The sequence below is a fragment of the Camelina sativa genome, chromosome 20 (assembly GCF_000633955.1).
Source record: "Camelina sativa cultivar DH55 chromosome 20, Cs, whole genome shotgun sequence".
Classification (NCBI taxonomy): Eukaryota; Viridiplantae; Streptophyta; class Magnoliopsida; order Brassicales; family Brassicaceae; genus Camelina; species Camelina sativa.
This window is the reverse complement of record NC_025704.1, coordinates 29279811-29295434: the sequence shown is the minus strand read 5'-3', so window position 1 is coordinate 29295434 and position 15624 is coordinate 29279811. Positions and strand designations below refer to the sequence as shown.

Here is a 15624-nt window from a genome sequence, read left to right as displayed (position 1 = left end):
ACCTATTAATCCGAGAAGCGCATAGTGGAGGTCTGACCGGACATTTTGGCGTGGCTAAAACTTTAACCATGCTTCAAGAACACTTCTTCTGGCCAAGGATGCGGAGCATGGTCGAGAAGCATTGCGGCCAGTGTGTGGTGTGTCGAGCCTCAAAGTCAACCACTCATCCCCACGGACTCTACACACCGCTACCAGTCTCGACAGGTCCTTGGGTCGACTTGTCCATGGACTTTGTCCTCGGACTACCGCCTATACATCGGAATGACACTATTTTTGTGGTGGTCGATCGTTTTTCCAAGATGGCGCACTTCATCCCATGCCAGAAGAGCAACGACGCAGTGCGCTTAGCCAATCTATTCTTTAGCCATGTAGTCCGTCTTCATGGCCTCCCGCGGACGATCATCTCGGACCGGGAACCGAGATTCCTTGGTCACTTCTGGCGTACCTTGTGGAAAAAGCTGGGCACGAAGTTACTCTATTCCACTGCCGCGCATCCTCAGACCGACGGACAGACCGAAGTCGTCAACCGGACACTTGGCGCATTACTCCGAACGGCTATCGCAAGCAACAAAGGAACCTGGTTAGAATGCATTCCTCTCATCGAGTTTGCCTACAACCAAGCGGTTCACTCGGCCACCAAGAAATCACCATTCGAAGTCGCCTACGGATTTAAGCCTTTAACACCGATGGACTTGCTACCATTGCCACCGGACGAGACCGATTGTCAAGATGGAGCCACTAAGGCCGACATGGTTAAACGTTTGCACGAAGAGGTCCGAGCCAACATCGAGAGGAAAAACGAGCAATACGCACGCCTTGCCAACAAGGGCCGAAAGCCAATGCTCTTTCAACCTGGCGATTGGGTCTGGCTGCACCTACGGCCGGAGCGTTTCACGCAAAAACGGAAAGACAAACTAAGCCCCCGAGGCGACGGACCATTCCGGATCGTCGAGAAGATCAACGACAATGCCTACCGCCTCGAGCTGCCCGGTAAGTACAATACGTCCACATCGTTTAACGTTGCTGATCTTGTTCCGTTTGATGCAGGTGATGACGAAGATGTTTTGGGGACAAAACCTTCGCAAGGGGGAGGGAATGATGTGAGCACCGGATCGGACATCCGACCAGGAACACTCGCACAAGACCCGGACACCATTGGAACACTCGGATCACCCGCAGGACAACTCCGGACCAGCATGCCTAGGATAACTCCCGGTGCAACCACTCGCTCGAAGAGCTCGGCCAGAACATCCAAGCACAAGATTAACCACTTCGTCCAAGCTTTCGTCCAAGAAGACCAAGAGAGCGACTCGGACAAGGCAACCATCGGCGAGACCGTCCGTACAGCCTTCGTCCTTAACCAAGGATGAGGGCGCCAAGACGTCAGGATCATGACTCGTACTCTTTTCCCTTACTTCGGGTTTTTCCCATGAGGTTTACCGGAGAAGGTTTTAACGAGGCGACGAGTCCTGACGCACAACGCCGCGTTTTGAAGCCAGTGACGCGGTTCCCGCGTTCAGCCTAAGGACGTGGCCTATTTTGTCTTTTTCTTTAGGCTTTGCGTTTTGAACCTTTTCTAGATCCTTCCCTTGTGAACGTTGGAATAGTGTGACGTGTTCACAGTCTGTGGAGACGCGTCAAGGGCTACGTGTGCGGTCCATTATGAGTCCGCGTGCCCTAGTTCCCTTTAAACCCTTACGCTATTTAAGCGTCCAACGCCACGAGCTTAGGTTTTCAGACTTGAATAAAATATAACTTTTCCCAAAGAGAGATTCTTTGTGTTCTTGTCTCCCCTCTCTTTCTCGCATCTTAGTCCGGGACTGGGCTTGAAAGAAACCCTAGAAAGACCGATCCGGGATCGATCTCTCTAGACGGCGTACGACGCTTTCCACCGCTCGTGTACACCGCCGTTCGAACCATATCGTCTCTATCGCACCGCGGTCAAACCGATCGTTAGTTGTGTTTCCCTTTCGCCCCATCTCTTCCTAGTCAACCGAGGTCGAGTTTCTTACTCGGTTCGCTAGCCATCGTTCGTCTCCGTCCGTCCGTCCGTGCGACTCGGCAGACGACCGCGTCCGGCGTTCACATCAGCTGGTATCAGAGCTCTAAAAGCTCCTGACTCAAAGGTTGTGTCTTTCTAACCCAGAAACTCCTTCCTTTTGTTTAAAGTTTCGATCTTTAGCCTTTGTCTTAGTCTAGATCGCTTATTCTTGTTTCCGCTTGCTGAGTTAGTCTTTAGTTTTTTTTTTTTTTTGGTGTTTGTGTTGTGTTATTAGACGTGTGCTTAGGTTGTTTCGTGTTCTTCCTGTTCTTCTTTTGTTCGTCGTTGTTCTTGTCTAGGACTCCTTAGATCCATAAAGTAGCGCGTTTGCTTTTGGGTTTGTGTTGTGGTCCCAAAAGTTTTGCTTTTTGTGCGTGAGTTTGCTTTTAGGCGCGTGTAGGTTTCTTTTTGTCTAGTCATAGGTTGTCGTTAGCTTTGCTGTCTTCAATCATTGACTGTCCCAAATAAATATCTCATCCGTCAGTTTTAGACGCATTATACTCACGAATATTCGTTTTGGTTTGGACGAGGTACGTGACTCATTCGGCCAGCGCATCGCGTACGGACGAAGTCCACGTCACCGTTCGAGAATCAGCTCCCGACCGTGATATCTACCGTTCTTGACCCGAAGTCTGTCCGAGATATCAACCGTCCGAGTTTCCTGTCAATCCCTCGGCTCCAAGTACCGTATCTCCGTCAATCCGTACGACCACCATCCGTACCACGGACGCTATGGCTGCACAACAACAACCGGAGATCCCATTACCCCCGCCGGAGATCGGTGCCACCTTAACGGCCCTTCGTAACGGCATAGAACATCTGGCCGAACGATTAGCCCGACTTGAACTTGCCAATCCTCCGAGAGAAGATCCGCCGCCCGTGCGACGACGTAGGCAAGAACCAGAACCGAGTGACCAGTCCGACGACGAGTATGAACCGCGTCCAAGACAACGATACCGACGCGATGATCGGTACGAACCAGGGCACAAGTTGTCACCTCCGACCTTTGCCGGCAAGTCCGACCCCGAAGCATACCTCGATTGGGAAAGCCGGATGGACCACATCTACTCGTGCTACAACTATCCGGAGTTACGCAAAGTTTCTTACGCCGTGGCCCAACTCACCGACCACGCACTCACATGGTGGGATCGTCTGGTCGCTGATGAGCGTCGCAATCATGACCGACCGATCACCACTTGGGAAGTCATGAAAACCGTCATGAGACGTCGTTATGTTCCACCACTTTACCATCGCGAGCTCCAAAAGAGATTTAGGAGACTCACGCAAGGTTCGCGATCCGTGGAGGAATATTACGAGGAGTTCGAGCACCTAAGCAACCGACTCCAAGTAGAAGACTCCGAGGAGTCTCTCATGGCTCAGTTCCTTGATGGATTACAGGACCGTATTGCGCGTAAGGTCAACGCCAACCATACCAGGGGTTCGAAGAGCTGCTACACTTAGCAGTGCAAATCGAAGCCCAAGTCAAGAAGAAGATCGCCACCACGAGCCGGACCAGAGCCCAAGGTGTTCCCAACTGGTCGCCAAGCGCATCACCTTCCAACCGGCCACAAGAGAAGTCCCAAACGGCCGTCGTCGACTCGCGATTCAAGTCAAGAGAAACCACCAAAGATAGCCGACAAGATCCTCGCAAGACAACCAGCGACGCGCGCAGTCGGGACATCGTCTGTTTCAAATGCCAAGGCCGAGGCCATTATGCCCGCGACTGTCCGAATGCCCGCACCATGATCATTACCGAGTCCGGAGAACTCGAGTCCGAAGGAGAAAGGTCCGAGGCGAATGACCAAGACAATGCGGACTTGGAGGAAGCCATAGCTGAGCCCGAAGTTGGAGAGCTGTTGATGATCCGAAGAATCCTCAATGCCAGCCAAGAGCCGGACGACTCCAACCAACGAGACAACATCTTCCACACGCGATGCACGGTAAGCGGGAAGGTGTGTGGCTTGATCATTGATGGAGGCTCCTGCACGAATGTAGCGAGCTCCTACATGGTCAAGAAACTTTCCTTGCCCACCACATGCCATCCCAAGCCCTATAAGCTTAAGTGGTTAGACGATAAGACCGTGATACGCGTAAAGGACCAAGTCCTCGTCCCATTTAGTGTCGGACCGTACAAGGACCAAGTCCTATGTGATGTAGTACCGATGCAAGCTAGTCACCTCTTACTGGGGAGACCATGGCAGTTTGATAAGGGAACGTCACATTGCGGACGCACCAACCAGTATACGTTTGTACACGATAACAAACGTATCAGTTTAAAGCCTTTAACACCGACGCAAGTCCGCGAAATGCAATCCAAGTTGTCTAAGGATTCGGACTCTAAAATGAACTTCCTGATCCAGTCAAGTGACGTTAGAAAGTCCCTTAAGGACTCCAACCAAGTGTTATTGATGGTTTTTAGAGATTTGTTGGTTGAAGGAACATGAGACTTGGGGGATACACTCCCGAACGATATCAAGGACGTGCTTAAGCGATACTCGGACGTGTTCCCAGATGAATTGCCCGNAGTTCGTGAGAGACTTTAGCACGGTTGCCGCACCCCTTACCGCGGTGATCAAGAAGAATCAGGAGTTCAAGTGGAGAGCCGAACAAGAACGATCCTTCCTGGAACTCAAGAAGCGTCTCACTCAAGCTCCTCTCCTTNTGAGCTCATGTCGCAAGGATATGTCCGAGAGAGTCTTAGCCCCTGCGCCGTCCCTGTCCTACTTGTTCTGAAGAAAGACGGATCTTGGCGCATGTGCGTCGATTGCCGGGTCGTAAACAACATCACGATCAAGTACCGGCATCCGATTCCGCGTCTTGACNCAACTATGCGGAGTTCTATGTGTATGAGGGCTACTTATTCAGAGATCGGCGCCTTTGCATCCCAGCCGGCTCTATCCGCGACCTATTAATCCGAGAAGCGCATAGTGGAGGTCTGACCGGACATTTTGGCGTGGCTAAAACTTTAACCATGCTTCAAGAACACTTCTTCTGGCCAAGGATGCGGAGCATGGTCGAGAAGCATTGCGGCCAGTGTGTGGTGTGTCGAGCCTCACAGTCAACCACTCATCCCCACGGACTCTACACACCGCTACCAGTCTCGACAGGTCCTTGGGTCGACTTGTCCATGGACTTTGTCCTCGGACTACCGCCTATACATCGGAATGACACTATTTTTGTGGTGGTCGATCGTTTTTCCAAGATGGCGCACTTCATCCCATGCCAGAAGAGCAACGACACAGTGCACTTAGCCAACCTATTCTTTAGCCATGTAGTCCGTCTTCATGGCCTTCCGCGGACGATCATCTCGGACCGGGAACCGAGATTCCTTGGTCACTTCTGGCGTACCTTGTGGAAAAAGCTGGGCACGAAGTTACTCTATTCCACTGCCGCGCATCCTCAGACCGACGGACAGACCGAAGTCGTCAACCGGACACTTGGCGCATTACTCCGAACGGCTATCGCAAGCAACAAAGGAACCTGGTTAGAATGCATTCCTCTCATCGAGTTTGCCTACAACCAAGCGGTTCACTCGGCCACCAAGAAATCACCATTCGAAGTCGCCTACGGATTTAAACCTTTAACACCGATGGACTTGCTACCATTGCCACCGGACGAGACCGTTTGTCAAGATGGAGCCACTAAGGCCGAAATGGTTAAACGTTTGCACGAAGAGGTCCGAGCCAACATCGAGAGGAAAAACGAGCAATACGCACGCTTTGCCAACAAGGGCCGAAAGCCAATGCTCTTTCAACCTGGCGATTGGGTCTGGCTGCACCTACGGCCGGAGCGTTTCACGCAAAAACGGAAAGACAAACTAAGCCCCCGAGGCGACGGACCATTCCGGATCGTCGAGAAGATCAACGACAATGCCTACCGCCTCGAGCTGCCCGGTAAGTACAATACGTCCACATCGTTTAACGTTGCTGATCTTGTTCCGTTTGATGCAGGTGATGACGAAGATGTTTTGGGGACAAAACCTTCGCAAGGGGGAGGGAATGATGTGAGCACCGGATCGGACATCCGACCAGGAACACTCGCACAAGACCCGGACACCATTGGAACACTCGGATCACCCGCAGGACAACTCCGGACCAGCATGCCTAGGATAACTCCCGGTGCAACCACTCGCTCGAAGAGCTCGGCCAGAACATCCAAGCACAAGATTAACCACTTCGTCCAAGCTTTCGTCCAAGAAGACCAAGAGAGCGACTCGGACAAGGCAACCATCGGCGAGACCGTCCGTACAGCCTTCGTCCTTAACCAAGGATGAGGGCGCCAAGACGTCAGGATCATGACTCGTACTCTTTTCCCTTACTTCGGGTTTTTCCCATGAGGTTTACCGGAGAAGGTTTTAACGAGGCGACGAGTCCTGACGCACAACGCCGCGTTTTGAAGCCAGTGACGCGGTTCCCGCGTTCAGCCTAAGGACGTGGCCTATTTTGTCTTTTTCTTTAAGCTTTGCGTTTTGAACCTTTTCTAGATCCTTCCCTTGTGAACGTTGGAATAGTGTGACGTGTTCACCGTCTGTGGAGACGCGTCAAGGGCTACGTGTGCGGTCCATTATGAGTCCGCGTGCCCTAGTTCCCTTTAAACCCTTACGCTATTTAAGCGTCCAACGCCACGAGCTTAGGTTTTCAGACTTGAATAAAATATAACTTTTCCCAAAGAGAGATTCTTTGTGTTCTTGTCTCCCCTCTCTTTCTCGCATCTTAGTCCGGGACTGGGCTTGAAAGAAACCCTAGAAAGACCGATCCGGGATCGATCTCTCTAGACGGCGTACGACGCTTTCCACCGCTCGTGTACACCGCCGTTCGAACCATATCGTCTCTATCGCACCGCGGTCAAACCGATCGTTAGTTGTGTTTCCCTTTCGCCCCCATCTCTTCCTAGTCAACCGAGGTCGAGTTTCTTACTCGGTTCGCTAGCCATCGTTCGTCTCCGTCCGTCCGTCCGTGCGACTCGGCAGACGACCGCGTCCGGCGTTCCCATCAGGTACTGTCTTCGTAAAATACCAACCAAGAGGATCAAAGTGCTCCACCTTTATGTAGTTGTCTGAGAGAGAAATCACTTGGTTGGCATTTTACGAAGAATGGGCGATATACGGTTAAGTTTGGCTATCATGCGGCACGTATGACGATCCCAGGACCTTTTTAGGCGCTTGGTGACGGGCAAGAGATTACCCATCTCCTAGCTAGTGTTTGGAAGGTTCATTGCCCTCCCCCCCAAAACTCCAACACTTTATGTGGCAAGTACTGTTTGGATGTGTTTCGGTTTCAAAAAACTTGCGGCGGCATGACATCGCGTGTGATTTTGTTTGTTCATTTTGTGGTGCCGAGGAGGAAACAGTTAATCACGCTCTGTTTCTTTGTCCACCGGCGCAGGTGTGGCATTATCTCAGGTACCAGTAGGAACACATTGTTTTCCGATGGAGTCTGTCTATGCTAATGTGGATCATTTCTTTGACCCCAAGAGCCTGGGATCCCATGTGTCGGCCTTCCTGTGGATTTTGTGGTATTTATGGAAAACACGTAATGCAAAGGTTTTTGAAAACATCATTGAACGACCAGAGGAGGTTATTCGGGTAGCCGAAGGTGAAGCATTGTCCTGGCAGCAGGCTCAGGAGGAAGGTGAAGATGTGGACTCCACAGTCCAGCCAACGGTAACCGAATCTTGGTTACGAGGGCCAGTTATTTTTCTTCCCATGTTCTTTTCAGGCTATCGTTGCTTCTTTGATGGCTCTTGGAAAGCCGGCGATCCATTCGCAGGTGCCGGGTTGTTTTGTACCCAGTTTCAGGATCCGATGCCAAGTATGGGAGCTAGTAACTTCTGACAGAGTCTTTCCCCCTTACACGCTGAAATCAAAGCTTTCATTTGGGTTATGCGTTGCATGATCGGACATGATTATCGTAATGTGGCGTTCTACTCAGACTACTCTGATTTGGTGAAGATGGTGTGTTCGCCACATGATTGGTCGGCGTTCTCGACATACCTTGATAATATCAAGATGGACAGGGAGGAATTTTCTTCTTTTTCCTTATCTTATATTCCTAGAAATGCAAATGTAAAAACGGATCTTTTGACACGACATACGTATACATCTTTACATAATATTCTGTATGTAAATAATGTCTCTTTTCATTGGCTCGTTTGAGCTAATCTTTTACTGATAAAAATATATATAAAAAAATATATATATATATATAATAAAACGCGTATGAAATTTCTGTTAGTCTCATAAATTCATTCGGAAATTCCATAATATTGTTACAAAAAGAAGGTTAGAATTGTATGGATTTAAAAACAAAGAGCTTAGAATTGTATGAGTGTATGACAAAGTCCAATCCATTGTCCACATTGATCACTAAAATCTCTTTCTCTTCTTCTTTCACACATACTTTTTCTACGTGTGATCCGTACGGACGCGATTTCTTCTGTTTTTTTTTTTTCTTTTTTTTCTCTCGTTTTAAAAACGCGATTTCTTCTTTTCTCTTTCTCCTTTATCTTATTAAGCAATGGCGTAACGTTTTTGTGTCCTTTTCCAATCTAAAGAATTCTTTTTTTTTCTTTCTCTCGTCTTTGTATCTACTCATCAACCTCTGGCTTTTAGTGTTGTCGCTTGTCTCTCTCCTTAATTTCCAGGAAAAAACTCTGTCTCCTGAATTTTTTAAATAGATCTGTGTTCATATACCCTTATTCCTATTTCCTCATCAGTTCTTTACTCAACACAATTCTTTTATGTTCTTCAGCTTTCTTTCTTCATAAATAATCTACCTTTCTCTGTTTTGACAGGAACCCAACTTTTCAAAGAAAAAAACATTTCTTTTTTGGGTTTAAACTAAGTCAGCTCAAAAGTATCAAAATTCCCACTTGTTTTCTTCATAAAGTTTCAATCTTTTTTCTCTGTTCTTTAAGACATGAATTGTCTGTTCTTGTTCAAATCAAAGAAACCCAGAAATCAACAGAAAGACAAAGACAAGAACAAGAAGAAGAAGAGCAGAAGGAAAGGTAAAGATTTGTTACAAAACTCAGCTCCAGAGTTGACGAATCGGAGTGAAACGCAGTCTTTTAATGTCCAGACGCCGAGATCGTTGCCTTCTCCAAGAAGTATCAAAGATTTGTATACAGAGAGAGAACAAAACCTTAGGGTTTTCACTTACGAAGAACTCAGTAGAGCTACTTATGGGTTTAACAGAAGGCTTAAGATCGGTGAAGGTGGATTCGGTAGTGTTTATAAAGGAAAGATTCTGACCACTGGAGGAGCTGATTCTGATCCTCCACTTGTCGTCGCCATTAAGAAACTCAACCGACAAGGTTTACAGGTCATAATTTAATTACTTTACTTTCTTGTCTTCTCTCTGTTTTTTTTTTTTTTTTTTGGCTAATCTAATCATTAGGAGGTAATTAAACAATTAGTTAAAGCTAGCTAGCTAAGAGATTCTTCCAAGTTGCTTTGATGTAAAAATTTTGGGAAAAAAGCTTCTTAGAATCGTCAAGAAAAGAAGATTAGATTGATGGACCGATGAAGAAAACTCAAAATTTGTCACTTGTTTCATGATGGTGAAATAAAGACTAAGAATGGTGAAGGAAAAGAGTAGGAATTAGTCAATGGACGTATTTATTAAGTCAACATCGTTTCTTTAGAGTCAATTCTGAAGTTTTCTTTAAAAGTTTTTGAATTTTCCCTTGACTGTGGTTGAATGGTGTATTTTAGGGTCACAAGCAATGGCTAGCAGAGGTTCAGTTTCTAGGGGTAGTGAATCATCAGAACGTTGTGAAACTCGTAGGGTATTGCTCAGAGGACGGCGAGACTGGGATCGAGAGGCTTTTGGTTTATGAGTACATGTCGAATAAAAGTTTAGAAGACCATCTCTTCACCCGTGGATCACGCACATTACCGTGGAGGAAAAGACTCGAAGTCATGCTTGGTGCAGCTGAAGGATTGGCTTATTTACATGACCTCAAGGTACAAATTTAAAACCTGTCAGGAGAAATCTTGTTTTAGGCAGACCCTTTTGATGATTCTTGATATTTTAGGAGAGGAACAATGTTAGGCATTATAAGTTCTATGTAAATGTCGACATAGAGCCATGATTTAGGATTGAGATGTTCTGTGAACCGTGTTGTGATCTTTAGGGGATGAAATATAGGATTGAGAGTTGAGACATTTTGTGAACCGCGTTGTGATCTTTAGGGGATGAAGTATAGATTGGAGTTTCGCCAATTTGTGTGTTTAATGAATATATTGGATGATCAAGTCTTATTTATTTATTTGCAGGTTATATATAGAGATTTCAAATCATCGAATGTGCTCTTAAACGATGAATTCTGTCCGAAATTATCGGACTTCGGGCTTGCCAGAGAAGGGCCTGAGGGGGACAATACTCATGTCACAACCGCAGTAAGTATTGAAAACTTCTCTGTTAATTATGTCGTTGTTTTAGTGTTGTGTATTTGGCTTGTTCTGTTTGGTTTGACATGTAAGCTCACTCATAGTTTAAGGTGATGAATCTTTGACAATGTTCATTAAAATGTTGTCTGTACAGAGAGTTGGTACACACGGCTATGCAGCTCCGGAATATGTGCAAACCGGTCATCTTCGCTTAAAGAGTGATGTCTACAGCTTCGGTGTTGTGCTCTACGAGATCATAGCCGGACGCCGAACCATTGAGAGGAACAAGCCAGTAGCTGAACAAAGGCTATTAGATTGGGTCAAAGAGTATCCTGCTGATAGTCAACGCTTCAGCATGATCGTTGACCCTAGGCTACGAAACAATTATCCAGCTACTGGAGCTAAGAGTTTGGCTAAATTGGCTGATCTTTGTCTAAAAAAGAACGATAAAGAACGACCCACGATGGAATCTGTAGTGGAAAGATTAAAAAAGATCATCGAAGAATCCAGTAATGAAGATTATCCGATGCCTATGACTACGACTAAGGAAAGTAGTCAGGTAAGGAGGAGACAAGCTGCGGAACCTGTGAAACCAAGTTTGAGAGGAGGTGTTAGTGTTAGAGGATGATTTTGAGTTTAGAAGCTTTTTTGCAGTTTTATTACTAAATAAGTTAATGGTTTTTACAATTTGTTGGTTTATTGTGAGAATTAGCGGTATATTTATTTTGTGTTTATATATGAAATTTAATACAGTGAATGAGAAGAGAATCATTGGAGGTTGTGAGAATGTATTTTACTGTTGATAACGTTACATCTTAGCCAAAGCTTTCGATGATAAAAACTTTATTGGTTATGTGCAAATTATTTGTTAGAAGCGAACTTTTTTATGCATCAGACTATTATTGAATAAAATAGCCTTGTGATTACCTAGATCTCTAATGTGACCCTGGTGGTAATTTAACTAATTATTTGCTTAGGAAATATTGTACTACTACTCTCTCTACCAGTTCGTGAAGAAAAAGAAACTGTACTACCACCAAAAAGCATTTGAAGGAAAAAGATATTTATACCTTTATTTTCCACTTTTCGCAAGTCACCAAAACTTACCACAAAAAGAATCAAATGCAATACTATTACTCAATCTTCTATCAAATCATCAAGAAACAAAAAAAAACCTTATTCTTGTAGTTTTTCTCGTATATATTTTTTTCATAATTCCAACATATATAATTTGATTTTACATCTGTATACTCATCGAAAGATGATATTACCGAAACAGAAAGAAATTAAAAAAAGACAAGAAAATTTACTCAAAGATGCCATGCACTAATATAATTCACATAGGCATTTACAATTTTCTCTTCTCATACTCCCAAAATTTTAAGTGAAGAAACTCTTTTTTTTCCCTTACAACAAAAAAAAAAAAAGAAAGAAAACTAGAAAATTTAAAGGATCTTTAGCTTCCTTTTTTTTGTTCCCCAAGACTTGAAGCTAAAGTTAAAAAGATCTCAAGATCGGAAGAGAGAATCCAAAACCAGAGCTTCATAGCGTCAGAGACAATATAGCTTCTTATTTTCTTCATCTTTTTTCTTAAACCTAATTTATAATTATTATAATATCCCCCAAAGTCTGGATTTTTTTTTTTATAATTAAGCAGCAGCAACAGTTCCATTGCGAAAAGCATAATCACGAGATCTAGTTGGTGAAGAAGAAGAGCTTCTCTGTTCTTTCCTCCTCATTGCTGATTTAACAGAATAAGACAGATTCTGTTTCTTCTCTTTCGCTTCATCTCTCTCTATCTGTTCTTGTCTACACTCTTCACTACAAAACGGTGTGTCCCCTCTGCCAATATAAAAAAAACTTCAAATCAGACACAAAAGCTTGATCAAATCAACAAATTTGAAGAGATGGAAAGTCTGTCCTATTCCCCTAAATTTCATAATTTCAACCAAAACAGAGGAATCTGAAGAAATGGGTATCCAAAAAAAAATCAAATCTTTTTTAATGGGTTTTCATAAATTCGACTAATAAAAGAGAAAAAATTTCAAAAAAAGAATCAGATCTGATAAAGTATTAGTTATATCTTAAAAAGAGTTTTTACCTGTACATGTAGATGTCTCTGTTATCACCAAGAGGTTTCTTACAGAGGAAACAGGAATCCAAGAAATGAGGCTGTTGGTTGTCGAATCTGAAATCATGAAACCTTCCAGAGACAACAGATCTAGGAGACGAAACAGCGTACTGGTTGTAATGATTATAACAATAACCCTGAGGGTAGTTGTTGTTATGAATCCTGAGACTGTTCAATCTAGCGTATGAGAAACGGCTAGAAACGACGCCGTTCTGGTTGTTATTATTACCAGAAACCCCAGCTTCCATCTCCGATAAAGAAGAAGCCAAAGAAGTATTATCAACTTCTTCTTCTTCTTCTTCTTCGATGAAATAAGGCTTTCTCGATGATGAAACCTCCATTTTTTTGTTTTCTGGTTTTGAGAGAAAGAGAAAGAGAGAGAGGGGTTTTGTTAATGTGAAGAAAGTGTGAAGTGGGATTTTTATAGGAAAAGATCTTTTTGTATTTTTTTGGGGGTTTAAAGAGAGAGAAAGTAAGAAACTAGGGGCGAATTTTGAGAGAAGAGGAGAATCTATTGGCTTTTTGTAAAACTTTTAAACGCTCATTTTCGAAAATACAAGAAATCGAAAACCACTTTTGTTATTTTCTTTTTCTGAAATTTTACTTTATTTTGACACATAAGAGGGAATAATCGAGAGGAGCGTTATAAAACAAAAAACTGGTTCTAGAGGAACTCTCTAGAGAAGAGTAGTAGAAAGTAAAATAGTTTCTTTTTTTCTTCACATTTGTTGCTTTTTAGTTCAATTATTAACTTTCACATGAAAGTAAAATTACTCAATTTGATTTTTTACTATGACATGAAAAAGTTACATAAGTTTGAAAATTTAGGTAATTACTGTAAAAAATAACTACAATTTTTACACTTTCTCAAGGGTACATATATATATATATATGATATTTAGAATAAAAAATAGGTATTTGTTTAAAAACAAAAGAATAAAAAATAAATAATGCAATTATATAATCATACATATTTATAGCTTATATTACTAATCACCTTTTACAAATAACTTTTTTACTAATCAGATTGTTTAAAATAGTAGGTGGATGGATTATACTAATCATTTCTATTAGCTAATACAGTAGTAATAGTATCAATCAATATATTGCTATAACCATATTGAATTCATAATTTTTCACACATTGAATTAAATATGAATTCTGATTTAACCACTATTAGTAACAACTAACAAGTGAAGAAGAGCCTACAGTCGTACAGTGAGTTAACAACTGTGAGATCACATCCGTCCAAAGAGAAACAACTTTTTTTTTAAGGTTTACAAAAACAACAAGGAAAGCAACAAAAATAGCGGCAATACTGTAAATTAACAAAAACAACAGGGGCCATTTGTAAAACAAAGTTAAAACTTCCATCACGGTTCGGTTCCATAAACCGTAGGTCCCACCACCAGCACTCGAGAGACGTTAAGAAAATAAAAAAAAATCATGGGGATTCGCAGGGGGAAGAAGAGTTGAGTGGACCCCACGAGCGTGTGGGGGTTTTGGTTTTTTCGGAACCGAGCTGAGGCGTTACCACTTTTACTACTTGTTGTTCTGTCTCTCTCTCTTTTTCTTTCTTCTAGTAGTATAACTCGACAAAATGGTGAATTCGAAATTTTTTATTTTTATTTCATTGAAACAATGAATTTGAAAATGGAGAAAGTTGTCGTATTGTCCACTTTATGAATTTCCGTGGGTGGGTGACGTCTTTAGCGAAGACTTTGAGGGAGGGAGCTGCTTTGTGGAAGAAGGTACAAATAGTATAGTGGTGCGATGAGGTCGGTGTTTTTTTTATGTTTTTGATATTTTACTTGGTAATATAATAAGCAAAACAATAGTTTCAATCTCTAATACTAGTGTGGACCTTTGTATAATAGTGGTTAGTTTCAATTTCTCATTGTTTCAAAAGTTTGCATGTTTTTAACTTCTAATGATATGAATATAAACTCTCCTCTTTTTAGAATGGTGAAATAAGGATATTTTTGGTACGTTACAAGTTATAACCTCCTCTCAAACGAACTTAAAGTTCACACCATTAATACCATTACCCCCAGTCACCAAACACCGTCCCAATAGTTTAGTTACACCGCAAATCGTCATTTATTTCAATTTTTGTCAAACAATATATATGTATAAGTTACATGCGTGTGTATATATATCAGTCAACTAAATATTTGGGGACTGGGATTTTGATTTTATTAATCTCCAAGTGGTTAACATAATCAGATCATCTAATACTAGGTTCTCAACATGCTGTATAAATTCCCTATGACTATTGAATATATATAAATTTTACAAGTACCGGTAGACTAGCAATTGCAAGCAAAAAGAAAAGTGTTTCCATGTTCAATCGCTAAACAATATAAAATGAATACTATAATAGTATAACTTATTGATGGGGAGAAGATATTGTAAGAGGATCTTGGAGTGTGATACACCTTACGTACACGAGCTAAGGAATACGTGCAAGCAAATATTTTAACAAGTTGACGTCGCACACTTGCGCAAGGCTGAGGGCTCCGATGTTATCGATACCCCACTTGTTTGTGTGTTTCGTTCTCCGAACTAAAACCTACCTAATTATAGAAATTCCATATCTAATTTCAAATTAATATTTATAAAATGTACCTTTTTATCATTTACACCTCAACCATCATTCAAAATCAAAAAAAAAAAAAAACTATTATTGTCTTTCAGATAAATAAATAATTTATTGTATTGCTTATGGTGGTATTATTTTGAACTCAAAAACAACATACACCAAAAGTAAATAAATAAAACAATCGTTTCCCTTACGTCGGTCTTTCTCTATCTTTTTCACCTTTTCCCTCAAATTCGTATTTAATTATTCTCTCCTCTTTTGTCATTTCCACTTTTCTTTATGGAAAAATCGTGGTAACTTTGTCACTACATGACGTGGACTCACCGCCCAAACCCATAGGGTATGGTCCACTCATATCTGATATCTCCAAGATTTGAAGTTCGTATTTACTGTCCTCTGCAATTGCCTCTCGAATTATTTGTTTCATCCGTTGAACCGCTATCACTATTATTACTAGT

General features: G+C 42.7%; 2 protein-coding genes across 2 annotated transcripts; one reads left to right on the top strand and one right to left on the bottom strand.

Moving 5' to 3' along the window:
- LOC104771981 (probable receptor-like protein kinase At5g47070) lies at nt 8526-11224 on the top strand. The gene is made up of 4 exons (XM_010496615.2): nt 8526-9363; nt 9756-10007; nt 10320-10442; nt 10588-11224. The coding sequence occupies exons 1-4, from the start codon at nt 8959-8961 to the stop codon at nt 11059-11061; spliced, it is 1254 nt and encodes a 417-aa protein (XP_010494917.1). The 5' UTR covers nt 8526-8958; the 3' UTR covers nt 11062-11224.
- Nucleotides 11720-12979, bottom strand: LOC104771979. The gene is made up of 2 exons (XM_010496614.2): nt 12535-12979; nt 11720-12275 (listed from the first exon to the last, which is right to left on the bottom strand). The coding sequence occupies exons 1-2, from the start codon at nt 12903-12905 to the stop codon at nt 12083-12085; spliced, it is 564 nt and encodes a 187-aa protein (XP_010494916.1). The 5' UTR covers nt 12906-12979; the 3' UTR covers nt 11720-12082.

Excerpts from the sequence above, each read along its gene's own strand:
- LOC104771981 (XM_010496615.2), top strand. The coding sequence starts at position 8,959 with ATGAATTGTCTGTTCTTGTTCAAATCAAAGAAACCCAGAAATCAACAG. Across the intron at positions 10,008-10,319 it reads CTTATTTACATGACCTCAAG|GTTATATATAGAGATTTCAA; the intron begins GTACAAATTTAA and ends ATTTATTTGCAG. Across the intron at positions 10,443-10,587 it reads ATACTCATGTCACAACCGCA|AGAGTTGGTACACACGGCTA; the intron begins GTAAGTATTGAA and ends TTGTCTGTACAG.
- LOC104771979 (XM_010496614.2), bottom strand. The coding sequence starts at position 12,905 with ATGGAGGTTTCATCATCGAGAAAGCCTTATTTCATCGAAGAAGAAGAA. Across the intron at positions 12,276-12,534 it reads AGAGACATCTACATGTACAG|AGGGGACACACCGTTTTGTA; the intron begins GTAAAAACTCTT and ends TTATATTGGCAG.